The sequence below is a fragment of the Suillus fuscotomentosus genome (genome assembly GCF_016647785.1).
Source record: "Suillus fuscotomentosus strain FC203 chromosome Unknown F5891scaffold_12, whole genome shotgun sequence".
Taxonomy (NCBI): Eukaryota; Fungi; Basidiomycota; class Agaricomycetes; order Boletales; family Suillaceae; genus Suillus; species Suillus fuscotomentosus.
Window position 1 is genome coordinate 412141 of NW_024539524.1, and position 16325 is coordinate 428465.

Sequence of the window (16325 nt, forward strand, 5' to 3'; positions counted from 1 at the left end):
CACGAGTCTCTACAGCACCATCAGAAGAAGCCGAACAAAGTCTAAATTGATGCCTTCTAGTTCAGGGAATTGGTCGTGAATATTGAGGGATGCATATAAAACTTCGACTTTGGCCATAAGACGATCATGACCTCTCTCAAGAGCCTCGAGAGTGTCTTGCGAGGCAGTTCCTTTCTCGAGCATGAGCCTGGTGGATTGTAGTGCTGTATCGGAGGTATCAAGGTCGGCCTGTAGGGTCAATACAGTGTCTAACTCCTTTTTAAGGCGAGCAGGGGCGTCTATGAACAAACGTAACTCGTATCATATTCAATATCAACTAAAAACACTTACGTGCATGGACTGACAGCTGCGAGCTTTGTTGCTGAGACCATTCTGACTCGAGATCATCGATAGCAAGCTCGCATTGATCCAGGGCCTCTTGGGCAGCAGTTCCCTGGTCATTAACACCACGCTTGAGGCATTGTTGAATCCAATCACCTAAGTCACTTTGCATTTCAGATCCTATAGCTGCAGCCTGACAGTCGATCAGCCAGAGACGGCGCTGACGCTGACGTTATGCAATAAGACTTGAATCAATGACAAGAATGAAGAAGGCGTACCGATGACGACCTCTCAACACCAATTAGGTGCACCAAGTGAGACCAGAGCCTCTCGGTTCCTTCTCCATCTGAAAGACCCAGCCCAATACACATGCGTGGGTTGTACACTAGCTGGCATGCCCACTCATGCCCGTAGGCATGCATGGCAGTGGTTGCCAAGCGCAAACGTGAGACGATACTGCCAGGGAGAATGTCATACTAAAGATGATGAGTGGATGAACCTAAATGGAGACCAGATGGACTTACCTTGCTAAGGGATCGGGCAAGGACACACCCGACGTCATACAAAGCTACAACCATAGCATAAGGTGGGATCAATGAGAACAAATGTTCCAGGAGGGCCACTGAATATTTTTGCTGTTCTCCCGGAGAGTCGATATTAGCAAAAAAAAGAGGTATATCATGACGACATATGAGTGCCATGACACCAGTATCATCAAAGCTATCCATTGCTGCCTTCTGTTTTTTCCCATCAGCTGCTTTGTATGCTGTTTCACATTGGTCGATAGCCTCATCAGGAACGAGGGGTACAGCTGACTTGGCAGGCCTCTTACGTTGGGCCTCTATGCGGCGGCCGACATCATCAACATACTGTTTTGGAAGGAAATAAGTGGGGTCATAAAAGTGGGGGCAATCCCCTGCCGCACGCCGATGGCGGTGGTGGAAGTTGCCATCTGTGGCAGTGTGAATGTCTCCTCCGTCAGCAGTAGGTTTCCCAAACATCGTCCCTCCGAAACATGCTGGACACTGTTGGATAAGTATGGGTGCGCAGTGGCCTCTACATAGGGTAGACAAAGGTGACGAGGTGGAGACGTGATCCTCTGTTTGAGGACGAAGGGTCGCCACCCGATCACAGCTATTCTGCAGGGCTTCTTCGACTTGACATTCTATTTGGACTTGAAGAATGTCGTACCATTGTACGGCATAGCCCAGGCCTCGACGAAAAGGATCCTGAATAATTTCCCCCTAGTGCAACAAATCAGTTTAAACATATGCCATAATGAATTACTTACTCGGGTGTCTGTCATGACAAAACCTCTGTGACAGTAGTGCATTTTTAGAGCCGACGCTAAGGCATTGATGGCATCACAGGACCGTTCGAAAAGTGCCCGATAGAATGATAGCAGTTTGATGGAGACAGCCATACGAGGTTGTGAGGGAGCGGTTGGAAATAGACCATGGTGAAGCAGCACTTGGGGAAGCATGGAGCATCTACAACTGAGGACATCGATAGACATAAATCCTGAATGGTGTTCATTTGTCAACATGGTGTAAAGTCGTAGATAAGAAACCTACTGTCAAAAAATAAACACGCGATTGATGTTCGCTTTTGAGGGCACAAAAGTGTTGCACATGCAGAGATAACCTTGGGGGTGATCTCCAGTGCTGTCGCTAGCGTTCGTGCCGAATATTTGAGATGAGGTTCGACAAGGAAGGGTATCAGTGTTTTCCAGCTGCTATACGACGAATCCGTAGCCTTGTCAGGCAAAATGCGACGTTTGACTGGAGATTTTTCTACAAGTATGTCAGAAGGAGGTTCTGATGGGATTTCGAAGTCTGGATCAGGAATTTCGGCCAAAGCGTCAGTTTGACTGGTGTCAGAGACAGTTTCAACTGCATCTACAGCATGAACTTTACTCTGTTTGGGCTCGGGGTTGATCAGTTGCTGCATATGAGCTAGCAGTTGACGGCGTTTGGCTTGCGCGCCAGGTAACTCAACATGTTTCTGAGTTTTTTTCTTATCTCTGGGTTTCTTCGGGCTGACGAAATGGTGGCCTAGTCCAGAAGATATGCATTGAGCTCCACAAGTAGGAGCAAAAGCACTGGTTGAGACCATGGTGAAAGGGAGAGTGTGAGGGAAAACTATGACTCACTAACACCTCAAACTTAGCGGGCAATATAGACATGGATTCCTGTGGCGCAAGAGCCCCCAGAGCATATAGATCACCCTGCTCGAGGTGTGCGAGGAATGCTGGAGGTGTGCAATAACGAAAGGAGGGTAGGTTCAGGTGCCGCGAGCACCTCGCGAGCCACGCCAGGAGGTGCTGGATGTAATGTAAGAGGCATGTTATTAATAGAATGGTGGGAGGGCGCACCTCAGAGGTAAGTTTCCCACAACATAGAAACCCTACCTCAAAGGTCTCTATTGATGCCGAGAAGTAATGCCTGAGGTGCAGTATGTGTGATTCACTTTATGCTTCATAATGTCGACTCATTCATCTCATCCGCAGGCACACAGACATTGCAGTTCCATGCAGAGAAGCCATCATGGCCCTATTTCCCAGCATCTCCACACGATCCAGGGCCCTCACACGTAATAGTTTTGCGACTGTCAGTAAGCTACTCTGAGTACACCTCAGTACAGTCAGTGCACGATTTTATCTGCACTTCCACTACTAGTACTTACTAGTACCTTCGACGCGCCATCCACAGAGATCTGATGAATGAATTTGTCCAGGCCATGCACCTCAAACTCAAGAAGGTTTATATGCATCAGTCTATATTAGCACCGGTGGGCATGCGAGTTCGTTGATGATGCCGCAGGTCCCGGCATGCATCAATATCAATTAACACTTCATCAATATATCCCGTTTCCTCTGGACTTTTAGTGTCATCCTTTCTATCGACGTCACCGGAGCGAAATAATTACCGGACACCTGGAATCATACCAACGGATTCGATTGTCGTCCGGTCTGCTTCGATTGCACGATCGCTTTACGTATTGATAAATTTACCGAATTGCTAACATGGAGTAGGAGGGAGCAAAGAGCATGATATCTGATTGACAGTGGTGAACTCGTTTCCGGGTTTTGCTCCGGCGATTTTATGAGACCTCCCCTTGCTAACACAGCGTGTACAAATGAAATACAGGAAGTATGGATGCTTTGGATGCCTGTGCTTTGTAGCAAGGGTACGCATACAGATCAACACATGGAAACAAGTATCGATTCCTCAGCGGCGTCTTCCACCATCTCTCGACACGAGCTCTGTTCGCTTATTTCGCAGATGGACCAGTTGGACCTGGGCACACATGTACTGCTGGGGGATCATAAGAACCACAAGTAGAACACTTCATGGTTCTCTTCGCTGCGACAGGAACAACCTGCAATAATTGTATCAGCATCACGCTACAGGACGACAAGTCAGAATCCTTACGGTGCTCTGGTAGCGAGCATCGGTCATTAATGCGGTTGTATCAAGTGCATACATGGATGCGTAATGATTAAAGATGAAGGACGTTGAAAATTGTGAGTGGCTTGCTTGCGTCGGTTTTAATGACTTCACTTGAAGTTTCAAGGCCCTTTTATATGCCAAGGGAGGTGGCGTTGGCTCATTGAAGGTCGACACCCACCCACCAAGGTGGCCCGGCATCGGCGTACTTGGACAGTGTCGGTGCCACCCATGGAGCCATTCTAAAACCGGTCACATTCCTGTATACCACGGGCATGGGTCCATGGCGGGAAAAATTAAGATAGTATGTCAGGGTGACCTCACGATATTAATCCAAACAACAAGATTTGGGGCGAAGGTGGGCATTTTGGCTCACGCCTCTCACATTCGTTCCTGGAACGCACTTCCATCCGATGTTGGTGATTGGAGTGTTCATGAAACAAAGTGCAGTTTACCGCCAGGTAAGCCCGCGGCCCAATCGTCCTGACCGTCTAGCAGTGATACCGAGCAGAATATGGATCTGGGTGCTACCAAAAAAAGGTACCTTATCACGCATGATCCGACCGAAGAGGTGGCTAGACGTGCACGCAAGCCGTATACCTTCGTAATATCTTCGTTGATTATTATGTGAACATGCTCACTGCGCGCACACGGCGTTGCCTTCTTGTCACGGTTTCCTTGTTGGTAAGTACTAAATTGTATGTGTTCTCCCCAAAAAATCTCGGCTTTTGAAAAAAATGACCGCAATTGCGGCTTGATCAGATGCATGATACATAACACATTCTAAATTTAGAAGTTCGAATGGAACTCGAAGTGGTGTATTGTCCAATAGCGCCTACCCAACGTCGGCGGTGCTCGGAGGTGCTCGAACTTTTACTCTAAACAGCTCATAAGGTTGTGCAAGAAAATTCACAAAACACGGTTCATATATCCAGTTTACATATCCAAACAAGAAGTAGCCTGCAACAAACATAGCTGGAAGCCATCTAAGAAACCAAGCAATTCAACAACGCAAGACAAGACAAAATCTGTGAGTAATAGCTATTAACGATTGAGAGCATGATAATCAGTAGTCAAAAGGAAAGTAGATGCGCATGATCACAAGTAAAACATGGTGTCCTTCAAGTTCTTGGAGACACCATTACGCCAGAGTGCCTGTGCTTCCCGCATGACATCTTGTTCGTTAGTACTGGCGCTACCGCTGGCCGTTATACCATCCCCACTTTGGCCCTGGAGGAGCTTCCTCAAATAGCATCGCCCACGTTCACACGCTACATCAGCATAATACGCGGGGGATACAAGGCTCACGGCCTTAGTAGCGCGCGCGAACATGTAGCTCAGGGCATTCGTAAGGCCCTGAAGACTGTCTGACCCAAAGCCAATTTCATCATGGACGACGTAGTAATGGGTCGGCTTCGTCGTACCCTGCAAACCGCCATGGGCTGTAGGGAGTGTAATTAACTGAACAAACGCTGCTTCAAGGAACAAAATTCACCTTGAAGGAAGAAGTCGAAGTCATATACTGCCGTGACCCCACGATCAACTACTGTTCCAGGCTTTGGATTGCCGTCATTTGCAGCATCCTTCCGTTCTGTGGGATAGAATCTGGTATGATGCCTCTTGCCACAAATCACAATAGTTAGTTGGGGGCGATAAGGCTTCTTTGGCTGATCGAAGGTATGGAAGGCTTTTACGATCTCCGGAAGCTCTTCCATCCGGACGATATTGAATTGCCCCTGAATTTAGCATGAGCGATATGCACCCAACTTCGCAGCAGAAAAATCACACCTCAGAAACGCCATCGCGATAAACCAGTACGCGTTTAGGCAATACCTTGCTACGTTGACGGAAAAGTTGAAGCCTCGCTATCATCATCTCCTTGAGATTGGTAATCATCTAGGTAGGTCGTTATTGGCAAGAAAGGAACTGCCCTGAAGATCGCACCTCTTTCCGCGACTCCTGGACTTCAAGACTTGCAGGGTATTGAGCGAAATGATTGTCCACGCTCGCAACTACTGCAGCAATGGAGGCTTTGTCGAAGGAATAAGTACCCATTCGAACCATGCAAATGTAGTACTTACGTGTTCCTCTTGCACTTCCAGGACCAGGGTGGGTCACATCCATTCCGACTACCATCGTTGGCTCGCTGGAGAGCCACCGACCCGAGTTTTCATCGAGTTTGTGGTTGACGCCGCCCATTTTCATATTTACCTTCAAGGCCACGTTTGCAAAATATTGTGGCTGCCCCTTCTCCTTCCTAATCTTGGCCACGTGTACACACACAGTAGCGACGTCGAGGTACACGTCACATAAGTGTTTCAGTCCTTCGTAAATGTTCTTGTCGCCGTTTGATAGCATCACGAGTACCAAGGAAGGCTTTGGATGCAACTTCATCAGACTCTCGCGAATAATATTGATGGCGCTCTTCCTAAGCGGGTCGCTTCTATCTTGCGGCGGCAGGTTTGCCGCTACAACCGGAGGTTGCTCATTTGACACAAAGATCCCGCTATTCTTGCACATGGCCATGAACCCGCTGATAACAGTCCGGAGGGCAGGATCTTGAGGCCCCTGAAACTCGTCTCTACCACGATCGCCGATGAGCAGGACAGCCCACTTCTCCAGGCGCGCGCCCACAGCAAAACGAATGTTCCGCAAATTCCACGAGGCTCTGTCATCAACTGCGGGCGACACGTTGTTGGCATACTTCAGTCCAGGTCTCGGGAGGATCCGGCCGGGGACAACTGCCATGTTGGGCCCGATGGATACACCAAACGCGCCGAGTGTGGGACCTGGGTTTACAAACCCAAGCTCTCTGAGACCGTTCATGATAGCGTTACCATTGACGTTGGGTGGTTGGCACGCGACTGTTATCATAGCTGCAGTGTGATCGTCTGTAAGCTTGCCACGGAAAGGCTGGTCAGGAAGAATTTCGCAAACTTCGGCTGGCAGGTAGTTTTTCTTCTGCCCCCCGACATCGACAAGAGGTAGGTCAGGGTACTTCAGCTTAATCTTATATTCTATGAACAATACAACGTCAGCATTTGGAGGAGAGAGCATGACACTCACTACGCGAGAAGTACTGCTCTACTGAGACGGATCCTCCAAGTTCGTCGCACGGGAAGGTGTACTGGCGTGCGTTCTGGCGGGCAAGACACTTGACGGTCTTTCGATAACCAAGATGGGTAGCTTTGACCCTGACGCCTTTACAAAACGCTTCCATTCGTGCGCCGAAACTGGAGTTTTGGAAAGCCATCATCTGCACCGCAAGATTTCCAGGGGTATAGAACGCTGTGGTGCAGACATTGACGTTCACCATCAGCTGATGATGAGCTGGGCGCACAGAAGAGTAGAAGCCCTTCCATGCTTCTAAACCGCCGCCGAGATTTGCTGGAACAGCAGCAGAGCGGAAGAAGTAGCGGTCTTGACCGACTTTGATGCCGCTGCGCAATGGATGCGCGGCAAGAATAAGATTCAACGCGGAAATAACAGGAAGGGTGTTGTAGTTTCGATACTGGTTATCTCCATTCAAGTAACTGCAAGATATACATAAGAGAGATTTTTGAAACACATGACCTACTCACCTCATGAGATCCTGTGTGTTGATTTCCTGAATGAATTTGATTGTGAGTGTGTATTCTTTGCCACCCTGTGCCGGAGGCCCAGTTTGGTCATCGTCATAATATGGGACTTTGATCGTAAGAGGCTGTGCTAGAACACGAGCCGATATAAGCTTTGCACTGCTATCGTGTGCGACAGTGCCACGCATCCCAGACTGTTGCCACGTAGTAGTCTGCTCTGCGAGCTGAAATATGCGACGCTTGACGCGACGAGTAGCTGTTCCAGCCACAGGCGTGATAGCGATGTCATACTCATAAAGCGGTCCCTTGGGAACGCGCACAGGGAAGAAATTGGTGCGAAGTTTGATTGGCACCCCAACAGTGCCAAAATCTGGGCGCAAGGGCATACTATCAGGGTCATTCCTGAGCTGAGTGTTTCGTAAACTAGCGACGAGCGCCTTGTCGGAGTCATCAGCTACTCGAGCGTCGACGGTAGCTGGTTGGTTCTCGAGAAATATTCTACAGAATTTTTGTTTGAGCGTGGCATTGTTCTAAATGTAGCACTTACCCGCCTTGTTCCCTTGGAGCGCCAAAGCCCCTTCCCCGGCCTCTGTCGAACCCTCGGCCACGGTCACCGCCTCTGCCGCCACCGCCACGAAAGCCAGAGGGTGAGTCCCGTCCCCTGTCGCTGGGAATAGGGCTTCCTCGTCCCCCCCTCCCTCCGTCAAAGCCACCCCGTCCCCGGTCGCTGGGAATAGGGCTTCCTCGTCCCCCTCTCCCTCTGTCAAAGCCACCCCGTCCCCGGTCGCCGGGAATAGGGCTTCCTCGTCCCCCTCTCCCTCTGTCGAAGCCACCGCGTCCACGATCGCCTCTGTAGGCCATGTTTACAGTACGTTTACTGCTATGTATATATACAACGTTACAAGGGGAAGGTTCAGTACAGCAAGCGCCAAAAAGGAGCGTTTTTGTACTCCCTCATATCACGTGAGCTTACAGCCTGCAGGCCTTAATTAACTTTTAATAAATCAAATATCTCCGACTCCCACGTTGGTGGAGGGCTCTGCAATCACCCTTCTCACTTTTCTCTGATCCGATTACTTCCCGAACATTGATGTCTCCGTGTCTTCGCTTCCTCGACTTCTCAAAGTCCCTCGTTGTTCTCCTCATCAACGCCCCATCTCGATTCTCCTCCTAGTGGTTCATGCATACCCTGTTACCATCGGTTTTCTCAGATGGTCGATATTAGTGCTCTGTATGTCGCCGTGGTCAGTGATGATTCTGCGTGGTTCTTCTTTCCCGAAGACCATTCGATCCCACAACTCTTTCTGATTTGCCTGCATCTGTCGTCATGGAGGCGGCTCGCCGACTTCCTCCAGCCTTTGTCTCAACTGCCAAATTCCTTCTGTCGTTTACACTCTGAGTTGGATGCTGCACCTGACGAGGTTTTGTTTGCTCGGCATCTCCCTTTCATCAAATGTTCGTCGCCTTCTGTATCGCCTCTGTGCGTCTTCTCGGACTACATTGAGATGCTGTATGGAGTGGTTATCGCGGCTCTGCGCCAACCGTATCATGACTTCCTTGCTGATCCAGGCTGTACTCTGAACCATAGACCGAACCGTACCCTGAACCACGAACCAGACCATATCCTGAACCGCGAACCAAACTATTCCGACCGGCTCTCGAGCGTACCAGACGGGACTGAGGTCCATGAGGCTGCTATCAGTAACCGGGGCTGCCAAGGGCCTCTTCACAAACCTATTTACCAAGGCCATAATAATAGACCGACAGGACATGCATCCGTCATCATCGTCTGCGAAGAGTGGGGCAGGCCAAAGTAACTTACTCCGAGTAAGGCCGCCTGCAGCAAGTTTTTATCCCTTGCTTGGAATTCTACTTTTCTATCTGGTGGTGCACCTCTTCTTCGTCTTCGTTCATGAGAGCGAGGCCGGCGGTCCAGCAGGACACACTTTGTTTGTGAAGAGAGGCTCAAGCCAGAGTAAGGCTGCCTGAGGCAGTAAGTTTGGTTCCCATGCTTGGGATTTTGGTGTCTTTGCTCTCTATGGTCAATCTTCGTGTCTGCCCTTTTTATCTGTCTGGTGATACACTTCTTCGTCGCGTTCGCCAGTGCGAGTACTGGAATTGGTCTTGGCTTTGCCGACTTTGAAGGTAGTTTTCCTCCATTGTCTCAGCTCTTGTGCAGGCAATCATGATCGGCAGTTGCATTATGACAACCTACATACAGCGAAACCATCGTTTGTGCGGCATTATACCCTGAGTATTGTTTGACCCCCACAGCTTTTACTTGCCCAAGACCCAAAAGCCAAGTCAGGGTTGTGGGGCCATGACCCATAACTTTAAGGCAACATTATGTAAGTCAAGGCACTTTGAACACGATGACGCTCCAGACACAATTAATGTGTGCGCAGACGGCAAAAAGAATGGGCAGTACGGAGAATACCTGCATGTGCCTTCTCTCGCTGAGTTTCTCGCTGTCACTACATGTCCAAAAGCCTCCTGATTATGGCGAGCACACGGTCATAAATTAAACAGCATCGATAACAACAAAGACAACGCTCGAGGGTCGTTCCGAAACACAACCACTGCAAGACAAACAGAAAAGTTGGTGCAAAGGTCCATGCATATTAACCTTCCCATTGTTTTGTCAGCTGCCGGTACTAATGTCCCCGAGACAGTAGCAAGCTACCTTAAGACATGACAAGGCCAAGGCACGTCAACAAGTTATAAGATGCGGAGGTTCGTTCATCGTTCATCTCCCTTCTGACTATGACGATAGAAAATGGATCCTCATAATTTGGACCGTTTGTTTATAATCTCAATATGGTTTGAAAGTATGGTTTACGGTATGTGTTCCTTCCAGAAACGAACGTAGACGTTGGATCCTAAACTCTCATTCGTAGGAATCAAGTGGGTTCATATATTCAGGGAAAGTTTTATACTCATTTCCATTGACTAGCTGCGTGCTTTTTGGTGCATGTATATATATCTTCGCGAATCGAAACAGAAAGTCACATAGGTTCGTGATTCAAGACAGCCACCAATCACTCACCGGTGCTTAGCTCTTGATCAGGGTCCTTGTTACGTCGTGTATTTTCCACATCTTAGTTTCAACAGCACACAGCATCATCTCTCTTATTCTGTCCTTGCGAGGACTTACGACCCCTTCCATAATAGCCGTTCCTGATGGAAGCAGCATATACTTCGTCTCATCAACAACACTTATGCTGACAAATTTGGGATTATATGTCTGCAATGTGCGCACCATTTTTCTGGCCTCAATCACTCCTCATCGTTCCTTCTTTTAGGTGCTCGCTCAAGATTTGCTGCTAGTAAGTGATATTCGGCCCGCATGTATATTGAAGTAACACGCACAATAACAGATCTGGAGGCTTTACGTTGTTTGGAACCACAACTGGAAGCTTGTCATTCCTTCGGTAAGATATCTTTCCATCCTACTTGTCGCATCTCTCTTATGAGTGTCTCTATTGCTAGTTGGTTTTGGAAGTTGCACACATTGGTAGGCCCACTAGGTTCACTTCGCTCTCAAATCAAGTGCTAAGATTATCTTTCGCCTCGGCGTAGCTTGTGCTATCATAGCCGTATTTCTGATAGCTCAGCCTAACGAGCACCTCTTCTCACACAATGTCCAAGCTTTCGGCAAAGCTAGTTGGTCACTGGGTCTTTGTCTCAACACCGGTGTCACATTTGGAATCGCGTATCGTCTTTGGCTTGCGGGACGAGAAGCATCCCATTTAGTTAGTCGCAATGTCTACACGGCTGCCATGTTTACCGTCATCGAGTCCGGTGCACTTGTAGCTAGCTGCACTTTTGTCATGTTCGTTTTGGATGTAGCTGGCAGTCCATCTGGTTTCACGGGATTCAATGTTGCTGTTCAAATTGCCGTAGGTACCTTATGCTTATCTTTTTCTCGTCTCACATTTTCCTAGACCACGACGCCTCTTCTTATCATCACCCGTCTTGGCCTCGGCCTGACTAATATAGGCACACATTTCGACAAATCGTCAAGTCCTACAGTGACCTTTGCACCAGTCCAGATCGATGTCACCGAGGATACCTGTACCTACCCTATGTCTCCCATGTCACCATTTGCTACTCGGAAGACTGGGAGTATGCAGTCATTCTACCGTGAAGTGTAGCAACAACAAACGGATACCCTTGTCATCTACGGTATAACAGACTGCCGTAGTATTATGCGTGGATCGTCTACATGGGTGTCGCCCCGAGCAGATGATAAACAGTATAAAAAATAGTATTGATGACTCGCATGGACAATAACTGTAGTTTATTTGATTTCTCAAGAACTTTGTCGGATCATACTATAGCGCTGGCGGCCGCGGTTACGGCCCGTGAGATCTTGAGATTTCGAGACTTCCGAACGTATGCTGCTGCCTGCAACAATGCAACTGTCATTAGACCCATTACTTGTGAGATGCTTACCACCGGTACAAAAGACGTCCTGCTTGTTGGCCTGGGTGCAGTTGGAACGATCTGTAAGTCACGAGCAACTCGAAGCCTAGTCTTCATTCCTCCCAACCATCAAGTTGGATATTTCCGAGTCGTACGATACAGCCATAGTGCTGGCACTGATCTCACTCTCAGATGCCTACATCCTTCAAAGGAGCAAGCTTGCGCGAGTGACTGCTGTTGCCCGAAGTAACTACGACGCTGTCAACGGTAAACTACCATGTCGTCTCATCGACTTCGAAGCTGATCCGATCGACTCTAGCCAAGGGCATACATATCAGGAGCAAAAAGTATGGCGTTCACGAGAGCTGGAAACCCTACCGTCGTAAGCAAGACCAATACATTACACGCGATGTCCATCACCGTGCATCTTGGAATCACAGTAGTATCGTCGGTGGCAGAAGCTGCTGATAGGCCGTATTCCTATGTGATCCTGACAACCAAGGCGATTCCAGAGGTGATCAAGACATCTCGGATCCTAGAACCACTGCTTTCTAGTCCGTATAGTGAAAAGCACCCTCAGCCTACTTATGTCTTGCTCCAAAATGGACTCGGAGTGGAGCGAGACTTGTATCATAGCGTCAAGGCCCTCGATCAAGGTGAACCGAAGATCATCAGCAGTGTTGTATGGATTACAACAAATTTGGTGGAGAAGAATGTGGTGGATCACGGCGACTTTGTGAGCAAAGATAGTTCATACGTCGAGCGACCCTTCCGGATTTCTGACGTACGCGGACACAGGATCGCACTACCATTGGAATGTACAGACATGGAGACCACCTAACAACTACTAACTCTCCTGAAGAAGCTGCCATTTTGACAGACTTTGGAACCATGCTCGAAACAGGAGGTTCAGAGGTGATCATTGCAACAGAGATTCAGCGCAAGAAATTCCACAAGACATTTTGGAATGTTGCATTCTCCTCCTTCTCGACCCTCACCGGGTGTTCTCCTACAGCAATGTTTCGACCTCCACCTAAAGAGGGCCAATCGTATAGTCCTTACGTGGCACCTCAGACAGCACCCGATATCATCCCTGTCCTACGTGCGATTGTGCAAGAGATGCTTACTCTTGGTGATTTTGGACTGTGTGACCTCTCCGCATGTCTTACCTTTTTCTCAGGGCGTGCATTGGGCTACCCAGATAACGAAGATGGTCTACCTTCTTCCCTCGTTGATGCTACTGTATTGCATACTGCAGAGCTACACAAAGACCCTGCTCATACAACTCTCCCGAGCATGCTCCTTGATGCCCAGAATGGGCTGCCTATCGAGGTGGAGGTCATTCTTGGGGAGGTGGTGAGAATGGCCAAGGAAACGGGTGTAGATATTCCAGTAAGCAATGTTCGCTGTCGCTACTATCAAAGCTGATACCTGTCTTGCAGCGTATTGAAACATTATATGCTTTGCTAGCTATCATCCAAAACCAGACTCTTGGTGGATTTAGACAGCCCAAACTCTAGACACAGCGACCCTTTGATTTAGAATTTTATTCATTTCAATAGTATATTTCGACGGCTTGACCATCGGTCTGCGTGCCACGTTGGGGAGCCTTGGGGTCGCCATACGTCTGTCACATTTACATTCCAGACTTATTTTCATCTTACAGGTACCGCAACTCCCGTTTGTCGCGCGCCATCTGGTCTCACCTGGTGGGCATTTCAGCAGCTTAAAACTCCGAACTCAATACAGCATGCAAAGTGCAAAGTAAAATGGTAAATCAAATGCCAACTCAATAACGCGTGTCCGATTGATTTGTCATAAACAAAATGGCCGTTATTGAGGTGCGTCAGATTCCTGAATCCGCAAGGATTGCTAAAACTGACAGGTAACGTGAAATCGGCATGCTCGTTTAGATGATTCGAGCACTCCCCATGCTTATGGGAGAAATGCCACTTTTTCCATAGCCTTGCCCTATATGTTGTCTCTTCGATGCAGGTAGTCGGGAAATCAGACTGAGCGGTGATTACGCGATTTGACACTAGAATCGCCCGAACTGAGGTATCATACCAAAGACTGAACCCTAGGAACATCAGAAATGTCGCAAATATAGCATTGCATGAAAGCGGGTAAGATGTCGCCATTATGTCCGTACATTCGGAGCGTGACATTTTCTGTTTCAGGGCACAAACGCCGTATCTGTCATGGGCCAACGTACGTTCCACGTTCACTAGTGGTCAACTTGAATCATTGTTTGTTGCCCCTTGAGCCTAGCTGACGGACACCACCGTACTTGTACATGTTTAATCTATTGCATACATGTCAAATGTAATGCTAGCATATGCCAACTCGCGGTTTACAACATTGTCCGCGGTCAACCTGTTATCAGCACCGCATTGCTGACTATCTTGTTCTCTCTCCGTACGTGCGATCTTGGATGGATATCGTTCGACATTGAGTTTATTTTGAACTCTAGAGAACAATGTTTCAGAATACGGAACCCGGACGCAAGATACTCATGTTTCCGCAGCATTTTGATTGTTCTAAATCGAAATCTAGGTTCTAAAGTCCTCATACCGACCGACGTCCCACCGTCAAACGTCAGTGTTTTCCAAGTCCGCATGTCAGTTCCAAAGTGATATCCCAAAAGGGGTGGTAGGCGACATTGAAAAGCTAAAGTCCTAGTCCCGACGGTCCCGCCGTCAAACGTCAGTGTTTTGCAAGTCCGCAGGCTGTGACACATAACGCACCTTGTTCCAAACTAAGGCCCAAGGGTCCGGGCCAAAACGTCAAATTTGAACCCCGCGACGATATCTAACTGACACCTCGGCCGGTATGAACGATGACGCAGGGATGACAGATGCCCTCGAGCTCCTGACATATCGCAGATGCGCGTGAAAACCCAGATTAATATTAGTTATTGTGATCCCGAGTTTATCGTCACACAAGTCACTCGCATGCCGCTTGTCCTGCCCCAGAACCCCCGCCTCGCATCAGCCCAAGGCTATTGTCTTCGTTTGAATACTAAATTGCATGTCTCTACCCTCAAGGTGTGCGTTCTATCAGCTCCGATGACCTTGTTGGACAGCCTCCATGTCCGTCCTGCAGGCTCGAGTCATGAACTGAACATAATAATGAAGTAAACTTGCGATATTCGGACCAGGGTTAGGGTTGCACGTTGCACGGTCACCCTGTAATCACACATAGTTTTTCCAACAGAATTCCGACTTCAGGGTTACATAAAGGTTCACCGCGTTATCGTTCATCGACTGGTTTGGAGTCTGGGGTCGACCTGGGTCGACTCGACCTTTGATTTGGCAGTTGCCCCCCCAAGTAGTACTGGCGATGCATAAGTAAATTGAGTTGCACCTACTATGATATATGCACTTTGCACCGTGATCGTATGGGTCATTTCCGACATCGCAGATTCGGGTCACAAAGTCCAGCTAAAGCTAGCACGTCCTTGGCACCTTGTGGCACGCTCACGTGCTCGATTTCCATCATAGAACTCTTATGTAAATGATCTCATCCATCAGATGGCGTTATCTCAGTCGCTACCAATGCTCGAGCCTGTGTAGACTATAGTCAGGTGGGAATCATATGTAGGACTCGCACAACACGCCATTCAGCATATAAAAATAATGATCTGATGCGACCTGGCATCTTCTATACAAGATAAGAGAATCGGATGGTATACTAGTAATCAATCGTACATCATCGACGCGCGGGCCGCGCAGAGGGAAACGATTACAGCAATCTGATAATTGAAACACGGATCAAGAAAATTCCGAGCGTGTGGATATGTAGATGCTTCTAGTGCTGTTGATATGCACACACAGTCATGACTTCGAAAGACTAACTTGGTGCAATACGGCATACGGCCGTACAGCTGGAAAAAAAAACATCTCGACGGTCTTTACCGTAGGCTAGCATATACTGTACGGAACATCGAGTGCAGTACCAACTTTGACACCTGCCCGCGGACCGCGGTGAACTAGCTATCAACATTCCGGCAACCTCCGGTAATAGAATTTGTGGTGTTAGATGATATGTTCGAAGTCAAAGAATGTCTCCGCTATAGTTTCAGTGGAGTCATGACCAGAATGAATTATGCAGAAGACGAACAGAAGACTTACAAAGTCATGGTTTCCATCGCAATACCCTGGGCAGACTTCGTATTAACAAAGACTATTTCATGTGACATTGCATGAATCACGGATATGAATGGGGTTCTGGCGCAACTGCACTAGTGTGATTCTAGCCATGCTCCTTCTGTTAACGCCGACGAACAGCTGACCGGTTAATAAAGATCATGTCCAACTTTGACGTTTCGACGAGCGCGGACTTGACCACACGTCCTGCCAAAAGATTGACTTCCATTTGAATGTTGTCCGCCAGAGGTGATATATCTCTATGTTACAGATATGGTATGAGTGCCAAAAGATGGGTCGTGCACATGCACATACAATGTGCATGTCGGAAAGCGAAGGGGCTACAGTAAATTGCAATCACTAAGAATGAACTGTTCTAGCATAATCATCACCTCAATCATCAT

The 16325-nt window shown here is 48.2% G+C and overlaps 6 protein-coding genes across 6 annotated transcripts; 3 read left to right on the forward strand and 3 right to left on the reverse strand.

Annotated features, from left to right (window-relative positions):
* Positions 1 to 1609: 1609 nt before the first annotated feature.
* Positions 1610 to 1801, reverse strand: F5891DRAFT_914249 (uncharacterized protein; the record flags this gene model as incomplete). The annotated part of the gene is made up of 1 exon (XM_041373679.1): positions 1610 to 1801. A coding segment is annotated over one exon (192 nt), but the record flags the coding sequence as incomplete, so codon positions are not given.
* Positions 1802 to 1878: 77 nt separating this feature from the next.
* F5891DRAFT_911259 (uncharacterized protein) lies at positions 1879 to 2109 on the reverse strand (the record flags this gene model as incomplete). The annotated part of the gene is made up of 1 exon (XM_041373627.1): positions 1879 to 2109. A coding segment is annotated over one exon (231 nt), but the record flags the coding sequence as incomplete, so codon positions are not given.
* A 2449-nt stretch (positions 2110 to 4558) lies between these two features.
* On the reverse strand, positions 4559 to 8372 carry F5891DRAFT_1017206 (Piwi domain-containing protein). Its single transcript, XM_041360988.1, has 9 exons — positions 8134 to 8372; positions 7896 to 8013; positions 7352 to 7846; positions 6837 to 7303; positions 5852 to 6787; positions 5715 to 5800; positions 5559 to 5666; positions 5266 to 5506; positions 4559 to 5212 (listed from the first exon to the last, which is right to left on the reverse strand). Exons 1-9 carry the CDS (start codon positions 8207 to 8209, stop codon positions 4869 to 4871), a joined length of 2871 nt encoding a protein of 956 aa, XP_041229179.1. The 5' UTR covers positions 8210 to 8372; the 3' UTR covers positions 4559 to 4868.
* Positions 8373 to 8559: 187 nt separating this feature from the next.
* On the forward strand, positions 8560 to 9845 carry F5891DRAFT_977712 (uncharacterized protein; the record flags this gene model as incomplete). The annotated part of the gene is made up of 5 exons (XM_041376732.1): positions 8560 to 9161; positions 9453 to 9493; positions 9528 to 9579; positions 9623 to 9696; positions 9754 to 9845. The coding sequence occupies 5 exons, from the start codon at positions 8560 to 8562 to the stop codon at positions 9843 to 9845; spliced, it is 861 nt and encodes a 286-aa protein (XP_041229180.1).
* An 84-nt stretch (positions 9846 to 9929) lies between these two features.
* Positions 9930 to 11536, forward strand: F5891DRAFT_78078 (uncharacterized protein). Its single transcript, XM_041373214.1, has 9 exons — positions 9930 to 10188; positions 10246 to 10252; positions 10302 to 10361; positions 10416 to 10599; positions 10651 to 10674; positions 10726 to 10779; positions 10838 to 10862; positions 10928 to 11247; positions 11293 to 11536. Exons 1-9 carry the CDS (start codon positions 10125 to 10127, stop codon positions 11500 to 11502), a joined length of 948 nt encoding a protein of 315 aa, XP_041229181.1. The 5' UTR covers positions 9930 to 10124; the 3' UTR covers positions 11503 to 11536.
* Positions 11537 to 11687: 151 nt separating this feature from the next.
* On the forward strand, positions 11688 to 13392 carry F5891DRAFT_78145 (ketopantoate reductase PanE/ApbA-domain-containing protein). Its single transcript, XM_041373215.1, has 7 exons — positions 11688 to 11856; positions 11966 to 12040; positions 12093 to 12155; positions 12214 to 12509; positions 12572 to 12905; positions 12954 to 13165; positions 13216 to 13392. Exons 1-7 carry the CDS (start codon positions 11796 to 11798, stop codon positions 13291 to 13293), a joined length of 1119 nt encoding a protein of 372 aa, XP_041229182.1. The 5' UTR covers positions 11688 to 11795; the 3' UTR covers positions 13294 to 13392.
* Positions 13393 to 16325: the final 2933 nt, after the last annotated feature.

Coding starts and splice junctions, on each gene's coding strand:
- F5891DRAFT_1017206 (XM_041360988.1), bottom strand. CDS start 8,209: ATGGCCTACAGAGGCGATCGTGGACGCGGTGGCTTCGACAGAGGGAGA. Junction 7,304..7,351: donor AACACACAGGATCTCATGAG/GTGAGTAGGTCA, acceptor TATATCTTGCAG/TTACTTGAATGGAGATAACC. Junction 6,788..6,836: donor AGAGCAGTACTTCTCGCGTA/GTGAGTGTCATG, acceptor TATTGTTCATAG/AATATAAGATTAAGCTGAAG.
- F5891DRAFT_78078 (XM_041373214.1), top strand. CDS start 10,125: ATGGATCCTCATAATTTGGACCGTTTGTTTATAATCTCAATATGGTTT. Junction 10,362..10,415: donor CGAAACAGAAAGTCACATAG/GTTCGTGATTCA, acceptor GCTCTTGATCAG/GGTCCTTGTTACGTCGTGTA. Junction 10,780..10,837: donor GGAAGCTTGTCATTCCTTCG/GTAAGATATCTT, acceptor CTCTATTGCTAG/TTGGTTTTGGAAGTTGCACA.
- F5891DRAFT_78145 (XM_041373215.1), top strand. CDS start 11,796: ATGCTTACCACCGGTACAAAAGACGTCCTGCTTGTTGGCCTGGGTGCA. Junction 12,510..12,571: donor TGGTGGATCACGGCGACTTT/GTGAGCAAAGAT, acceptor ACGCGGACACAG/GATCGCACTACCATTGGAAT. Junction 12,906..12,953: donor GCAAGAGATGCTTACTCTTG/GTGATTTTGGAC, acceptor CCTTTTTCTCAG/GGCGTGCATTGGGCTACCCA.